General features: G+C 34.2%; 2 protein-coding genes across 2 annotated transcripts; one reads left to right on the forward strand and one right to left on the reverse strand.

The window, feature by feature from the left end:
- Positions 1–1,242: 1,242 nt before the first annotated feature.
- LOC115447370 (PX domain-containing protein kinase-like protein) lies at positions 1,243–12,123 on the reverse strand. The gene is made up of 11 exons (XM_030174402.2): positions 11,704–12,123; positions 9,457–9,645; positions 8,273–8,369; positions 7,256–7,362; positions 5,946–6,062; positions 5,101–5,344; positions 4,628–4,870; positions 3,918–4,144; positions 3,736–3,816; positions 3,025–3,124; positions 1,243–2,013 (listed from the first exon to the last, which is right to left on the reverse strand). Exons 1-11 carry the CDS (start codon positions 11,803–11,805, stop codon positions 1,883–1,885), a joined length of 1,638 nt encoding a protein of 545 aa, XP_030030262.2. The 5' UTR covers positions 11,806–12,123; the 3' UTR covers positions 1,243–1,882.
- A 554-nt stretch (positions 12,124–12,677) lies between these two features.
- On the forward strand, positions 12,678–17,973 carry LOC115447353 (ATP synthase subunit alpha, mitochondrial). Its single transcript, XM_030174379.2, has 10 exons — positions 12,678–12,848; positions 13,248–13,370; positions 14,056–14,169; positions 14,493–14,757; positions 15,314–15,538; positions 15,816–15,985; positions 16,185–16,279; positions 16,573–16,792; positions 17,180–17,347; positions 17,506–17,973. Exons 1-10 carry the CDS (start codon positions 12,783–12,785, stop codon positions 17,719–17,721), a joined length of 1,662 nt encoding a protein of 553 aa, XP_030030239.1. The 5' UTR covers positions 12,678–12,782; the 3' UTR covers positions 17,722–17,973.
- Positions 17,974–18,330: the final 357 nt, after the last annotated feature.

Raw genomic sequence — 18,330 nt, forward strand, 5'->3', positions numbered from 1 at the left:
ACTACAAAAAATATGTAAAATAATTATAAGACCCTGTGCATAAAGCACTGTCTAAAGTCTAAACAAACCGTCATAGTACATACAGACGCTTGAAAGGCAATCATATCTAAGCGACAATCAGTAAATTTTTGAGTAGAGTGCTTTAAAGTTTTGATTTTAATATGAAATTTTAACATAACAATTAAACTTTTTATTTTATAAAGATATTATAAAACCTAGATCAAATGAGGCAGAAAAAAATGGCGATTCAAAATATTTATATTATTCATTGTCGGTATATTTGTCGCTTAGATATGATTGCCTTTCAAGTGTCGATACGCAAATCTACCCGTCGACCGCTTACATGCGCAGGAGGCGCAATAAAAACATTCGATAATGACTACGATTGAAGATTTATTTAAACCAAAAAATAACTATACACTGTTCATCCAATATTTTATACATCTCCCGCAGGTTTTGCTATTTAAAAACTTAAACACTAAAATAATACGTCATTATAAGATTTATAATTATCGATATCCTAATCCGTACATTAATTACAGATTAATTAAATTATTTCTTTGAAACTATTATCTTGTACTGTTTTCAATGTGTTTTTTTTACAATTGAGGTGAATTTAAAAATAGAATAATAAGAGTAGTCACATTTTATTTTTAATTGTTTTTTTTTAAATGGTCACAAATGTGAAATTTTTTTGCGAGCTCGTGTCGATTATTGAAAATATTCTTAAAAATATATAATTATTACATTTCATAAACCAATAATAAATTTAAAAACAGATCGATATTTAATTAATCTTAAATTTAAATAAAACGAATACAATATTAGAGATCTATAATTTAATTTGTCCACTGGGTCTATTTCTATAAGTATGTATACAATTTACACATAAACCGATCATCTAGAAAATTTAATTATGATTCAAATTAGTATATAAAATCATGATCTTAAATTCGATAGATTCTCGGCATAATCTTCACAGTTTTATATGTGTATTGCTTTTTGTATAAAATGCACCATTAGTTTGAATCTCATTTCAAAAATAATCATTAATATTTAAATGCAAGGTGCACCGACCTAGACAAAATTCATAGTTCATACATTGTTTCATCAACACCATTCAACAAAAAAAAAATACATTTTAATAAATTCTTCATAAATACCTTTCGTGAACTGAATTCATTGATGATACAGCGTGTAGAATGTCCTATATTTCTCTTTGAATATTTTTGTCACCTACTCAAAGGCTAAACAACTGGGGTACTTAATTCTAGTTGGTCCTGCCAACGTTTTGCATAGCCAGAGAAATACTATTTTATTAGGTGCGTTACTTGTCATGTAATGCTGAACAACTAAAGTATAGATAAAGTGTAAAATTTACTTCCACCTTACCACTGTTTTGTGCAATTATAATATTTATTAAATGGGGCACGTGACCGATTTAACACACACGTGTGTGTTTACTAACTTAAAAATATTTAACGGAAGCTAGCTAGCTACGTTTGTTGTATTGGTCAAAGGTGTTTGCTAAAATCGATCACTCGCTATACGCTTACAACACGCTGTATCGCCGATAACTAATTATACACCAATTTCTTATTATTTTCACATGCACATTTAGAAGGTAAATCCACCGCTAATCGATCTATGAGCTGCCACAGCCGAATAGGTGTACGTAAAATTGAAACTCCAATTATATTGAACATAAATAAAATTTGATAATTTGTGACAAGTCGATACAGATTTATCGATATCATAATCTAATAATCAACCAGAATAATAGAATCTTCTCCAAGCATAATCGATATATGTTATCCACACGTATCAAGTGACCTTTTTCGTTCCGACACAAACATCGGTCTGACAATCGTTGTCGAGTTGTTTATAAGACGCGGGCGAGTTTGTTCTTGTCGAAGGCGCAGATGGCGTCGAGCAGCGCGGAGCGGGACGCGCTCGGACTCGCACCCGGCGCCGACCGCGCGCCCGCGCACGCGCCCGGGGACTCCGCCGCCGCTGCACCACACCCGACACGTCAGACCATTGTACCCAGCATGATTACCACCCATCACGATACTTAATGTTTAAGGGTGACGACTGACGAGAACAGTGGAATGCAACACGATAGTTTGTAATTTAAAATTTGGCTGATATTTCACTTACCATCAGGCGAGTGGCTTGGTCGTTGAGTCAAGCACTTGCATAAAAAAACATAGATACCAGGATATTTTTTTATATTATATTTTATACATTATAAATGATATTTAACTTGTACCAGCCTTTTTCCCACTTCGATGGTTGGGTGCAACGCATGCACTTTTAAACATGTTGGCCCAGGGGGTTTATCTCACTGTAACCCCCTTTAGAGGAACATTGTAAGGGAGGGCGTGAGTTAGTAACAATAAAAAAATTGGGATTTTCATAATAGACACTTATTTAAAACTTTGTGGAATAACCGCGTAAAGTTACAATACAGAAAGAGGCACGAGTCGTGAGCACACTCGTGATTGGTCGGTTTAACCTTGGTTTTTCATGCGACGTACCATGCGGCTACTATACACTTTCGTTAAATTTGTACATGCACGAGCTCACCACCACCGCAGTTCATCTATGCCTATGACATGTTGTTAAACCTCATTTAGACGGATGAATTATCGCTAACAATAATTGTAATATGTGTTATTGCTTTAAAAAGTTATCCCGCATGAATATGCGCAATAGCGAAGCAATTCGCGCCCGTGTTGACCTACACGAGTCCTTTCACAGATATTTAAGTCAATTATAATTGCTAAACATGCCTACCATTATTGTTTGCAACAATCGCACAGTCTAACCACCATTTTCAATAAACGATCCAAATAGCTTTTTCCAATCCATATAAAAAATGGACCAATCAGAATAAAGTTTTTTTGACATGCTTACAAATTAGTGATTTGATTGGTTCATTTTCGGAATCGGATTAAAGATTGAGATTGGGATCATTTATTGAAAACGTCTGTGAAGAGGTTTAATTATAACTATACATACAGAGTGCGGGCGGCGTGGGCGACGACGCCGTGCTCGCGCTCTGCGACCGCACCGTCTCCGCCAACGACGACGTCGACTTCCAAATACTCTCGCGCTTCTTCTGCAAATTGACAACATTTCAAAATGTAACCGTGCCTAAAACAAAAATACCGTTTCTTAATTTTTCTACTCTGGGTTCGATTATGTATTTTTAATACTTAATTTCAAAGAAAAAAATTAAAAACCGAGAAATGCTTGATGACGTCACACATACAGTTGAATGAAGTTGTTCCTTGGTCCACCTTACTTTTTATTAAAAAAAAACTAAGACACCGTCATTTATCAATGTCAAATGTCAATATTACATTAGGTCCGTCACAGCTGTCACTTTCAAGCAGAGAGAGAAAGAAAAAAACTGTCACTTCACTTCTTTTTTACTGCAAAGCAGAGCTTGAGCCGTATATGTGACGTCATTTGGTGCTTACGTCGTCTTAGAATAAAACAAAATTCAAAATGAAAATCATGAATGAAAATATCTGAATTTTGAAAGAAGAAAAAAAAAGTCATATAATTTTAGATCTAGTTTCATAAAATATAAACATTTGAGTATGTTGAAAAAATGAAATGTTGTTAATTAAAGTACCGTAAAAATATCAATGAATTATTATGCTATTAATCATATATCAATCTATCCACTCTGTATCAATACATTTCACGACATAAAACAATTACCGCTTTTCGTTTTTGCTTTTTCAATTCCTCTTCAGAACCTAATATTTCTTGTATTCGCACTTCTCGCTTCGCATTTCGCACCTGTAAACATAAAATGTGATTAGTATGATCTACTTATATCTTTCGCCAGGCAGAACAGTACAAATTCTTTAGTATTCCTGTTTGAACAACAAAAAACGTACCAATTTCTGCTGACTCTTCAACCTGGCTTCAGTGTTCGCGGCGGCGGCTCTTAGCTCTTCCTTGAGCGGCAGCGGGAACTTGAGATGCGGTCTAGCCTCATCTCTGACGCCCAACGTGAGGCCATTATACGGGGCGCCAGAGAACAATGGAGCTTGGAGCAGTTGGTCCAGCGTGGGACCGCCGTGCTTACACGAGTAGCTTGATAGGCACATTTGAAGGACTGATTCTGAGGAGAGATCGATATCGTAAGTATTTGAAGATGAAATAGTATTTGTGGCTTCATCGAGTGTAAAAATACTTTAGTATAAGGATGGCAAACATATTATGTATTAAAAATGTTGGTAGATAAAAAATTAATTTACATAAATTTAATACACAATTGATGACAAAAAAGTAAACCCGGAGTTTCTTTCCGCCTTTCTTCTTCAGGTAGTCATCACTTATCGGATCGCGACGCGCTATCCTTTTATTTCCCCCTACTTGTCAGCCCGAGCTGGCTACTTTGGTTTGTACCTTGTATTCCTTATAAATTTTATCCCTAATTTAAAATTTCCATAGTTATATACGTCATTTTAATTAATATTTAGAAATAATAATAAATATTCTTATACATTGTTTTGACATATTATATTTTATTTTATTTATTATTTTAAAACAATAAATCCATTAACATCTTAATCCTTACGAACGATTATAAAAAATAACTTACCTAAGTCTTGATTAATCTCACTTTGATAATAATCGCAGTAATACTGTTCCATTGGCGATGCGAAGGCCATCTCGTACAGCGTCCTACCGAAGCAGTAGACATCGACCGCCTCCATAGTCGACACTCTCCTCAAATCCAAGAGTTGGGGCTGGTGGAGGCACGGCACACCTAGCACGAAGTTCTCGACATCCATGAGCAACGCTCGTTGGTTCTCTATCGCTATGTTGCCCGGGTGTATGTGACCTGGTAAAGTCGATAAAATTAGGAAACCGATAAAAAATTAATAAGCAGCTGTTTGTTGCAAGATTTATTAGATTTAAGAAATTATAAATTTTAAGTATTAGATGTACAACTTAAGATATATTTCTAGTTTTATTTATAAAATAAATCACAGGAAAATTATTAGTTTTATAGAATATTATACCGCTTTTGTACTAATTTTACTTAAATAATGTGTTTATAACTTAACTCACCGTGAGGTATGCCTTTTTCATGTAAAAACTTTAAAGCCTGCAATATCTGATATCCGTAATGTGCAATCTGGCCTGTAGTGAACGGTTTCCTCACTTTAGGGTTGCCATATTTGGATAAGTAATTCTTGCTATATTCAGTTCCATACAGGATGTCCCTTAGACTTCCGTTTTCATGTATCCTTCTAACAACGTACGCGCCTGTTTCCAAATTATGAATAGCTAATATTTGGTCTATGTATGGATGCTGTGAACAATTAGTCAATGTATAACATAAACAGATAAGCCTTTTCGCAAAAAAACACCGCCGGAATGCATTGTCCCGAAAAATAAGTAGTATGACAATCTAGGAAATCGTCATCTGTGTTCTGCCTTTTATTCAAATCTCATACATACTTTATGCGTGGTTGGTAAACATCCAAACATCTTCCAATTTTTTTAAATCTATATAAATAAAATGAATCCCCAAAATGTTTGTACGCGCATAACTTTCATACTATTTCACAAAATTGGATAAATCTTCCTTTTATGTGTTCCTTATTGTCAGGTTTGTATAAAAAAAAATAATAGCAAATATTTAAAAATCTCAGTAAAGTGTGTGTGCGAATGAGACAGAAGAAAAAATATGACGCTACAAAATTCGCCAGGTCAGCTTATTTATAATATTAAAAATATATATGTTTCATAGGCCTAAAATATCCCAAAAAAATCTTAAAAAACACCAATTAAATAGCACATTTCCTATTACCTTATTATTAAAAAAGATACCTTTTTACAAGACCTTATAACAAGACAAACTAAATAACTATATTTTATTAATAACAGATTAGAGTCCAAATGTTACTCACAGATAAACTTTGAAAACTCTTAAATGTAACTTGTAAATCTTTGTCGCACAAACATCTGTCAGGTCCATAATTTTGCCAGGAAAGTAAACAGTTTGTCTTAGTACTTGTATCAGTCACCTGTAACAAAACGAGTCATTTCCGAATACTGTAAAATAAAAACAACGGAAACACACTTTCTTTTAATCAAAATGCATCTAAAATAAATATAAAATTTTTATATAAATATTTTTCCGGAGTAAAAGTAGTCTATAGGCTCAGGGGTAATGTGGTTCATTATTAGTGAAACAACTATTAAGATCGGTTTATTAGTTGCTGAGATTAGCGTATTCAAACCAAACTCTTCACCTTTATATTTTAGTGTAGATTTGTAATAAAAAAATGATGATGATGATGATGATTTGTAATAGAAATATGTAGCTTGATACAGATATTACAAACAAAACACATTGCATTCTCTCGGCAATAATAATGGCCCGACAGCCGAGAACAGTAACAGAACTTTTCTTCTTATTTTTTTTTTATGTTGCTGGCAACATGACGCTCTCGTGAATGTTGCTCAACATATTGGGCATCAAATGTCTTAATAAAACTACTTTATATGTCTGAATCAAGTAAATAGGTACAACAGACAATATCGCATCGTTACAATGCCATTATTACTTTTACAAAGAGCTGTACGAACCCCACGCAGGGAGCAGTCAAAACAAAGTTGCAATGTATTTTTATCTCCACCGATAAGGCAGTCAGTGGCTTGCTGTGTTGTGAATCATTATTTTCACATCCTTTATCTGTTTCTTTTTTATATTAAAACGGATAAATAAAGTGTATGCTAAATAAATGTAGGTAAATCTGGACGTAACCTACATTTCGATAATCAATGTTATACTTCTTTCACGTGATGTAGTCTGCAGCATGTTGTACCTACAAAAGTTACTCCATATTTGTCCAACTTTAGTAATTTGATATCAACATAGCCTCGCTGTAGTCTACAAATAAATTAAGCTTCCGAGTGTAGCCTTCTTGTCGTCTACATATAAATTCAGCTTCTACCCACTGACATTGCATATCCGCAAAGTATAATGATTCATTAACCGTCGATTTTAATTTTCGAACGAGCGCGAAATTTGACCAATCAGAACAAAGATTTTTGACATCCATACATATGACTTATTTTGATTGGTTTTTTCAAATCAGATCGAATATTGAGATTAGGATCGTTTGAACGCCCGTTAGCTGGCCAATGCCATCAGGAAATCATAATGAGAACGCAAAATCGTCCTTACGATCAATACGAGTAAAAAGAAACTCACCATAAAATAATGTTTCCGTATTCGCCATCCGATATCGGGCACCGGCCCCTTGAGTTCGTACCTACCGTCGCCTCTCAGCGCAATGGACACAGTCTGCAGGGCCTGTTCTGCAACACAATACTGGCCGGTCAATCGCTAACTATCAAATTGCATACCGTTATTGTATGACGGCCTTCGCAATCCGCGAGAGGAAGCGTAGTTTAATGTTACGATGTGGTTTAGTGACGAGATATTTTAGATATTACAGTTTCGACAAGCCCTCTTATATTTTCAATAAACTGAAATTATTTTAGGACATAATATTAGTTGTACATCAGATGTAATATTATAAGTGTTTTAGTATTTTATAATTTTACATACTGTAAATTAATTAAGAAAAATAACTATCGTATATTTCGGCAGATACATAACTGCAAATATTCGCTTAGAACATAGGAATGGTCCTTATTCTACTGTGATTCGGCGCGACCACAACATTTCACTCCCACCATAATATACAAATACAGGAATCCACTGTCAAAATTGTGGTCGTCTCTTTCGGGCCAGAATCGGTCTGACAAGTCACCAGCGTAGGTGTATATCGTACCACGCATCTTCAACATACGCTACTCAATCATCTTACGTAGATGTTTATTACCAATGATTATGAATCCATTTCTAATAAAGATTAAAGTCCTCAGCGAGAAACCCTTTCCTACAGAGTATTTGAACATTATGTAATGACTTTCCTTTTATAAATTATAGATGATCATTATGGTGTTTAAAATAAACATTGTTACTAAGTATTAGTCGATAAAAAATTAATTCGATTACTGGATTGCCACAAAATAATATCATCATCATATTATGAAGTCCAGTGCTGAAAGCAGGCCTCCCTAAAAGATTTCCATACCGAACTGTTACAATCGGATTGCATCAAAGGAATCTTCGGCAATTATCAAGTAGTCTGGTCACGTACATAGCTGCTGGATGTGTGATGTACTACATACATTGGTATAAACAAAGGAATCAAATTACCTGCAATCGCCAGCGAATAATTATTTGGGTCCAAAAAGCTTCTCAATGGCAACGAAAGTGCTAATATTTGATGTTTTAGCACTTCATTTATGTAATTCTGAAACAAGAATGGTATGATATAAGGTTGATTTTTGGGCAACATGGATGTAACAAGTTTAAATTCTACTTAGAATCGGGTAAACGTGATTGTAAAGTCGCCAGTCTTGCTCGGGTATGAAGTAGTTAAAATCGCAAAATGGATATTTTGATGAGTTTTCTTTTTAATTTATTAACTTTTACTTACGCTTTATTTACGCAGACGTTGCACTATTTGCAATAATTAATTGCGATACTAAATATTTGCATTTATATAAAGTTAAAAGGTCATCTATTTATTGGCACATTGTTTAGCAGTGTTTGTATACACAATATTTTAATTAATGTTTGTTATTCATAAGATAATATTTTTCTGAAATATTTCTTTATTCTTTACATTTAACAACAAGAACAAGAACATGCATTACTTATTAACCGTATACCTAATTCCTTAACTTTCTGATCCTGAGATAGTCACTTACACATCCAGCTGTTATATCTTGAAAAGAAAAAAAAAGCGCCACCCTACGTCATTTTAATAATATCAGCCCTGTAATATATACTGGTCCACTGCTGGGCACGGGCCTCCTCTACTACTGAGAGGGATTAGGCTTTAGTACACCACGTTGGTCAAGTGTGGATTGGTAGACTTTACACCCTCAAAATTTCTATAGAGAATTTAGGTAGGCAGGACTTTTCGCAATGTTTTTCTTCACCGTTAAAGCAAGCGATAATTCACAATACACACACATCGTTTTAGAAAAGTCAGAGATGTGTGCCCTTGAGTTTTGAACCTGCGGACATTCGTCTCAGCAGGTCGTTGTACAACGAACTAGGCTATCGTTGCTTGCAAGAAACCTACGCCGTTCACACTGAGTTAGCGTTTGTCAAAAACCAATTTTAATTATTAAACGCCCTCAAACGAATCGATGACTTTTAATTTAAAACCGACCGCCTGCATTATAAATTTTCTATGTGACCTACTCTCAGACAAATGGTACTGGAAAACCCCATTTAACTATTACATGATCTGGGATTCGAATTAATGATTTTCAAATCTGGAAAAAAACACAAACCCATATATATACATTATACTTATAGTAAATTACCTGTAAAGCTATTTGTCTCTCTGCTATAAATGATGGTTGCATGTTCCCAATCAGCTTCTTTGGTGGTAACGGCAGCTCAATGTTGGCCTGTTGTAAAACTGAGTGCAAAGCCGCGAAATCTCTGTAACGGCGAGACACACTCCATTTGTTCTCTTTATGTGGTCCCTTTTGTACTTGTAGTATGTATTCCTAAAAGAATGTGATTTAAACTGCGTATTGATTATTAAAAAATAGCTAGTATTAACGAAGTATGGCATTAAACGGTTGTATTAAATGGTTAGTCCATTGAACAATGCGATTCCCGGAACATAAAATAATGACTAACAAATAAGTGTCATAGTCATTTTGTTTATAAATTAATTGAAATAGTGATAATATTTTAGGTGTTTTGATGATACTATGTATAGTGTATTTTTAAATAACTACAGATAATATTACCAAATACTTATTGTTCAATGACTAAAAGAGGTTTATTGTAATATAGATCTTGAAAATAATATTATTAAGAAAAATGATAAGTAAATTTTTATGACTGTAGACATAAAATACTGACTCTAATTAAAAAAATAATTATTTTTATTTTGAAGCATTTTATATTTTTTATAATTAGGTTTATATTATTATGAAATTGAATTTAGTACTGCTTAGATTTCCAATTAGTTTCAATGTGTGTCCACAGTGATAAGACATACAAATTAACATAAATGTAATTAATATTATTCAATTGCTTTTAACATAATATTCTCATAGAACTTGTTGTAACTAAACACATTTAAGTCATGCATGACATTATTCATATTTTTTATTATCATTCAATAATTATATTTGCCATTCTGAAATATTATCACTTTCTGGAATTGTAGACACGCCCCTATAAATATAACATAATTAAGGACTTGTATCATAGAAGTTTTGAAACATGTTTCCATACGTAGAAGAAACTAAGGAATATAATCATTAAAGCAAAACTACTTAATGTAAAACTGGTATAATATTAATAAAATAATTCCAAATACATCAACACTTATTAGCACATGTAACAAAATTAAATATTTAACTTGGTATGACACTGACCTTGTGATCAATATTATTACAAAACTGGAATACTGTTCTAAAAACCTTATCTTAATTTCAACATGGAATTTTTATAAGCTTGTTTCAAACTAGTTTCTGAGTATATTTAACTTAATCTTTGTTTAACATAGGAAATACCATTGCTTTATTTATACTGATTATTAAAAGAACCATCCCCATACTTGTTATATATACTGCAGTATTCATCTGTAAGCGGTAATGATCACTAACTAATGTTATACTTTCTGTTTATTAATCCATCTTATATCAACAATTGAAAGGCTAAATTATATTATTATAAAATTAGTTTAGAAACATTTTTTACAACACCAAGTTTCATACATTAAATCAGCACTTTTTTCTATGTTATTTAACCTAGATAAATTTTTTTGAAAAAAAAAATATGCTTTATGCAATTAACCTTTTAACCTTGTGTGATGATGTGTATATATAGCGTGATATAATTGTATATAACATGTATAAACCTACATAATTAAACTACTAGTTGTTCAATAACATGTGTAGATGGGAAATATTATTGTGCAGCATATTAAGTAGTATTTTCATTGTGGTTATTACAAATGGGATAGTATAAAGATTAAATAGATATATCCAGCAAAATATATCAGTATATTAAAAGGTATTGCACAACTTATACAATGTAAAATCTATTTATTCAAAAGATAAGTATGTAAACATCTTAACAAATAGATTTAAATTGTATAATATATGGATAGATAACATTTTAAAATAAGTTTCTAGTTACTTAAATAGGCAATGAATTTCAAATGGTTTTAAATTTGTTAACACCACACTACCAACATAATTCTATATAGTTCATAATTTTATAGGGCGGAGATAATCTATTTATGATAAATCAAAATCTAATGAGTTATTTACATTCTAATAAGTTTTGTTTTCATTTAGAAATATAACATTAATAAGGATATGTCATGGTAAATATTTTTTAAATATGTCGCCTTTTAGTAAATAACTAATACGCAAGTCATATAGAATTAATAGTAATCCGATTACAATGATAGTTTTCATACCTAATCTCAAAACATTGTCAGTTGCATTCTAACGAAAAGGCATCGTGACGAAATATTATCCTAAGAAATAGTGAGAGGTCTTTATTAGACCGTGTTATTGCTTCATATTAGTAATACTCACGGTGTGTTTATTAATATTGTGTGCATTTTCTACAGTACACAGCAGCTTTTCAGTGTCGTCTATACGACATCTCGTAAAACTCGATTTGTCGAACATAGCCATGGCCACGAGATACACAAATGCATTGATTATTATGTTATTGACCGCTGAACGCAATAAACACTATGTTATCGCCGTACAACACACTACACAAGACTTCACAAGAGGAAAAAAGAAGTATTGAAATCTCAATCAAATCCAATCACAGAATGTCCCGCTCTGTATAATAATACGCATGTTGGCACCTGAGTTCGTGCTCGCTCTTTCTAGTTTACTGATTTATGAAAGAAAATACGATAATAATGCTAATTTTATATAAAAATACGCCGTGAAGAAACTGACAACTATCAATTGACATGACAGCTGACTGACAGCTGATCACAGTTGACAACTCGACATTATGGTTTTGTGGGTAGTTACTTTCCGTTTTTGACCATCAATCAATATAATAATGTAATTTTATTGGTAGATTTAAAAATGACTATTTTAAAATACAATTAATTATTTAGAAACCTATATATTTTATGCTTTATATCAGCTCACATGTTTACTTCGACTGTCAATGTACGTGAATTTATAAATAAATAAATCTAAAAAGTTCTAAATACTACACATCGAACTGTCCAAATAAAATTGGAAAAATGGCGTGACAATGAGTCTGCCGGCATCTCAGATCTAGTTTATTGGTCTCTGATCTCAGAGCCGGCACAAGTTCATAGGTAAACCGGAAATACATGTGTCATAAAACGTAAAGTTACAATTTATTCGAAATACAATTGCATAGATTAATATTATTATTCGGTCTTGATTATATTTTTCTTTTATTCCTATAAAGAAATTAAATAAAAGTTAGAACTACATCGCTGAATTATAAAAATTCTAAGGTATTATTTTTTCCATATTGTTTCCGAACGAAACTTGTATTACGTAAAGACTATAGACAAGGATCGATATGTCATTTCCGGTTCTGCCGCAACGAGTCGCGAGCGGAGAACTATACGGTCTCTTCTGTCTGCCATAGTTATAAGAGTTTGTGAAAAATGTCGCTCATCTCCGCTCGTATTGCCGGCTCCGTGGCCAGGCGCTTGCCTAATGCCGCTACACAGGTAAATACTTTTAATTTATTAAGTTAAGTGAAATAATTGTTCCTTGGCGTAATAAATGACCCGGTAATCATGTCTGGAAGGTTGCCCACGGGTAACTTATTTTTTGGTTACTTAGTACACATTATTGATTTTACATTATTAGTTATGTAACAACATAGTTATACGCTAAAGCGTTTTTAACAATTATACAATTTATGTCAATAAATTATTTGGGTATGTGTACGAATCGGTGTTATGTAATAATGGGCGATGGAATTTCTGTCAGTTTGTAATCCTGATAGACTAAGTAAAAACGTCGATAATGCCGGTTCCGCGTGAGTTTTACTTGAACTTAGAATTAATTTAGTGTAAGTAATGAGTGTAAGTGCGATATTGACTAGACATGTTGGTTATGTGCAGGTGTCGAAGGTCGCGGCGCCCGCTGTGGCCGTTGCCTCCCGCAAGCTCCACATCTCGACCCCGCATAGGGCTGCCGAAATCTCCACAATCCTCGAGGAGAGGATCCTTGGAGCCGCGCCCAAGGTCAGTTTTGTGATGTTACATAAACTCATGTTCTGTTATCAGGTGCGCGAGGACTTCAAAGGACGACGCTGTGATGCTCAAAAAGAACTGTCTACGGATTTTTAGGTCACCAGTATTGATCCATGACCTATTTGAATAGTTCATTCAACTTGTGTAACAGCTGATTTTTATGATCTGTCCATTTGTAAATTCAAAATTATTAATTACAGTTAGGTACTTATAGGATTAGTGTTTTTTGAAAAAATACTAAGTTCAAAACTATAAAAAAAACAATATTTAAAAATTATTACCTCCTTGGTTATTCTCCTAATGAGAATAAAAATATTCTTATTATTAAGTCTTAAATAATAGCATATTCATTTCCAACTTGCTTTTCTTATGCTTTTTCTACATCCATAATGTAATTAAAAAAAAACAGAATTTTATTCAAGTAATTAACAAAGCCATGGTTCAGAGGAAGGTAAATTGTTCTTCTCAACTCACATGATGTAGAACAACAGTGGAGAAATACAGAAGAAACTTGTCCCATTTCAAAAGGCTTTTATAAAACCATTTCAACCTCACTGTCCTTTTATGAATGTAACAAATTATTTGTATTCACCAAAAAAAAAAAATTAGAATTAATCCTAATCCCATGCAGATTATGTTAGTAGTGTAGTCTTAATGCATTTTATTTTACATATAGGCTGATCTGGAAGAGACCGGCCGTGTGCTGAGCATTGGTGACGGTATTGCTCGTGTATATGGTCTCAAGAACATCCAAGCTGAGGAGATGGTGGAATTCTCCTCTGGCCTTAAGGTTTGTATGCACTTCATGTTTAATACATTCTATAACTTCTAAAAAAATATAGTATGAAATTCATATTCAATTCAATTCATTATGTAACTGTAGCACTGGAAGTTTTTTTTGTCAAATTATAGATTCATGAATTTAGAGTGATCTTTCCTATCAATCCTAAAGATTGACAAACTAATCATAAAAATGTAAAGTTTCTATTGAAATTACACAATGTTACATTGCATACTGTTTAAACCATTTATATTTCAACACTCCAAAAAGAGAGTAAACTAAGAAAACACAAATTAACTGCCAAAATTAACAATCAATTTTAAACCTTATAGGGTATGGCTCTTAACTTGGAGCCCGACAACGTTGGTGTGGTAGTGTTTGGTAACGACAAGCTGATCAAGGAGGGTGACATCGTCAAGCGTACCGGCGCTATCGTAGACGTGCCCGTAGGCGAGCAGCTGCTTGGCCGTGTCGTCGACGCCCTGGGTAACCCCATCGACGGCAAAGGCCCCATTGACACCAAGTCGCGTATGCGTGTCGGTATCAAGGCCCCCGGTATCATCCCCCGTGTGTCTGTGCGCGAGCCTATGCAGACTGGTGAGTTTGTTTTATGTAAAGTATTTTAATAGAGAATGTGCAGAACTGTCTTGTTATGCAATAATGATTGTAAGGGTTGTGGAGTTATAGAAAATGTAGTATCTTCAATTATAATTATTGTGATTTCTATCATAAACATACTATCCATGTGTTGGGTAAATTTTTTGTTGTTTTTTGATAGCCTATTTATTTTGTTCAACTCTTAACTCATTTGCTGTACTAATGTAAAGAATATGCTTCATTAAATTGATTTATTTATATTGCTGAAAAATATTAATCAGCCATTATACAGTAATGATAACAGATAATTACATAAAATGAACATAGATAATACTTCAGTGAACTGATTTTTATTTCTATACCATTTCTTTAGATTAATTTACTATAACTTGTTTGCCATTTTCAAAAATAAAAAGAGTGTGTATTCGCCACAAATTACCAAATATATGAGATACAAGCTATTATAACATTCTCCCTGAATTATTATCAGCTCTACAACAACATTAAATTTTATTTTTCCAAAACAATGTTTTCATTTAAGAATTTTGTTGAACAGGTATCAAGGCCGTAGACTCGCTGGTGCCCATCGGCCGTGGTCAGCGTGAGTTGATCATCGGTGACCGTCAGACCGGCAAGACCGCGCTCGCCATCGACACCATCATCAACCAGCAGCGTTTCAACAAGGGCGAGGACGAGAAGAAGAAGCTGTACTGCATCTACGTCGCCATCGGACAGAAGAGGTCCACCGTCGCCCAGATTGTAAAGAGGTTGACTGATGCCGGTGAGTTTAATATCATATAAGGACATGGTATTGTTAAGTCGTTATTGTCAACAAAAATACTACATGACTTTACATAACTACATTTGAGCTCATATTATGTCAATTATTGAAGCTTTTTTTGGTTATGTAACAGTAGCTCTATTCACGATTTTAAAAAGATATAATGATATTTGATTCGATTTGATTTTGATCACAGGGGATCTACAGCCAAAAGCCCAACTAGGTATATGAACGAAACAAATAGTTCCTAATTTATCTAAATATGTATCCATTACAGGTGCCATCAACTACACCATCATCGTATCGGCCACCGCCTCTGACGCCGCGCCTCTGCAGTACCTGGCGCCCTACTCTGGCTGCGCCATGGGAGAGTTCTTCCGTGACAACGGCAAGCACGCCCTCATCATCTACGACGACTTGTCCAAGCAGGCTGTCGCTTACCGTCAGGTACACACATTTAAACGCCATTATCATAATCAAGTTGAGATGTGTAATTTGATGTTTAAATATGTCAGCTAAGAAAATTTTTTAATAATATTCTTTGATATTTTTTTAAATAATCTAGTTAGAGATTTAAAAATATAGATTTTATTTATCATACATCTATTCATGAAATAATTTCCTACAATAAACTTCGTTGAAACAGATGTCCCTGCTGCTGCGTCGTCCCCCAGGTCGTGAGGCCTACCCTGGTGATGTGTTCTACCTCCACTCGCGTCTGCTCGAACGTGCCGCCAAGATGTTAGTATAAACAGTTTAAACACCATATTTATTGTGACTTGAAATGTTAATATCAAAGTCACAGTCTTGAAGAAAAATTGGTAATATAGTTTACATATTGAAATGATTAATTGATACATCATTTTTTGTTATATAACATTTCAAAAGATTTTTATAATCTCTTCAAACTTCTCAAAACATTTAAAACTCATAACTGTACTCCTTAAATTACTTACATATTATGGCACTCACTGGATTAAAAAAAAAATACTCTTTTTTTAATTTAATTTTTAAAGCTGATTCACCACCCACAGGTCCGACAAGATGGGCGGTGGTTCCCTGACCGCCCTGCCAGTCATCGAGACCCAGGCCGGTGACGTGTCCGCCTACATTCCCACCAACGTGATCTCCATCACTGACGGTCAGATCTTCTTGGAGACTGAGCTGTTCTACAAGGGTATCCGACCGGCCATCAACGTCGGTCTGTCTGTGTCGCGTGTAGGATCCGCCGCTCAGACCAAGGCCATGAAGCAGGTGATGTATTCTATAAGTGATTTATCTCAGAATTTATTGATTAGTATGAAATTCTGTTGACTGACTGACTGACTTTCCCACCTGCGAACTCAGTTTGGAAATCACTTGATCACCAATCTTGAGTAACTTCGTCATGCCCAATAAAAAAAAAGTGATATTAATTTGAGGATACAGTATGTGTAAAATCCATTCTAAAAGACTTTGTTGCTGGTGAATTCAGTAAGATGGAACTAGCAATATTTAGAAACTTAATATGAAGGATGTCTGTATCTTGTTTTGCTAAAGTATGACATGGCATTATCAGCCACTCACAATCTAATCATCAATTGAAATATTTTATTTTCTAGGTCCTTCTTTTTTATTTTATGTGGTTATGTATTTGTGTAGGTGGCTGGTTCCATGAAGCTCGAGTTGGCCCAGTACCGTGAGGTGGCCGCTTTCGCCCAGTTCGGTTCCGACTTGGATGCCGCCACCCAGCAGCTGCTCAACCGCGGTATGCGTCTTACTGAGCTGTTGAAGCAGGGACAGTATGTGCCCATGGCCATTGAGGAACAGGTAATTCGATATTATTGTTATTACATATAGTTGAGCAAAATCAAATTTTTACTGTATTTGCTTTAGAATATGTGGATGTATAAAAATATTAAACGAATTTTGCTTTAAGTCTATTTAAAAAAAATAACTATTACTAACAAATTCGTAAATGTTACCAGGTTGCTATCATCTACTGCGGTGTCCGTGGCCACCTTGACAAACTGGACCCCTCCAAGATCACTGCTTTCGAGAAGGAGTTCACCCAGCACATCAAGACCAGCCACCAGGGCCTGCTGTCCACCATCGCCAAGGACGGACAGATCACCCCCGAGTCCGACGCGGCGCTCAAGAAGATCGTCACAGACTTCCTGGCCACCTTCACCCAGTCGCAGTAAAGCTTAGAGTAAACGAAACTTGGCATGAGGTTGAGCTCTGAAGCATTTAGAACACGCTAGCCCAGTCTCGTGTCAGTGTGTAAGCCGACGTCCATTGATGTAAGCATAGATAATTTTTTTATCTATGTTTTCACCAATGGAACTGTAGTTATCATTCGTATGGACTGTATTGAATGTTGATACAATCATGGAATGTATTTATCTCGCAAGTCTAAAGTGGTTATACATTAATTAAAATCTCTTAAAATATTGTGTTTTATTTTTTTGATCCCGATTTTAACATGTACTCATCAGCCTATATGAATAAAAGTAATGGAACCCAACTATGCAAGGAATGTTTATTATTATAATTTGTGGATTGCTGTCTACCACCTTTTTCAATAATTTCGAAATTGGAACATTGATCCTAATTACAATAATTATATTAGTGGCCAAACAAGGCCAGAGAACTGCTAAAATTCTTTGGAAATCTCGTTATAATAATGAAGCTGTTGCGCCTCATGGGCAAAAATACCCTTGGGCCTTATCTGTGCAAGTGATAAAAATCCTACATCATTTTTTATAAAATCATCAGGGGATTGGGATTATTTTTCTTCAAGGAGTTTCTTC

This window comes from Manduca sexta, chromosome 16, assembly GCF_014839805.1.
Source record: "Manduca sexta isolate Smith_Timp_Sample1 chromosome 16, JHU_Msex_v1.0, whole genome shotgun sequence".
In the NCBI taxonomy this organism is placed as follows: domain Eukaryota; kingdom Metazoa; phylum Arthropoda; class Insecta; order Lepidoptera; family Sphingidae; genus Manduca; species Manduca sexta.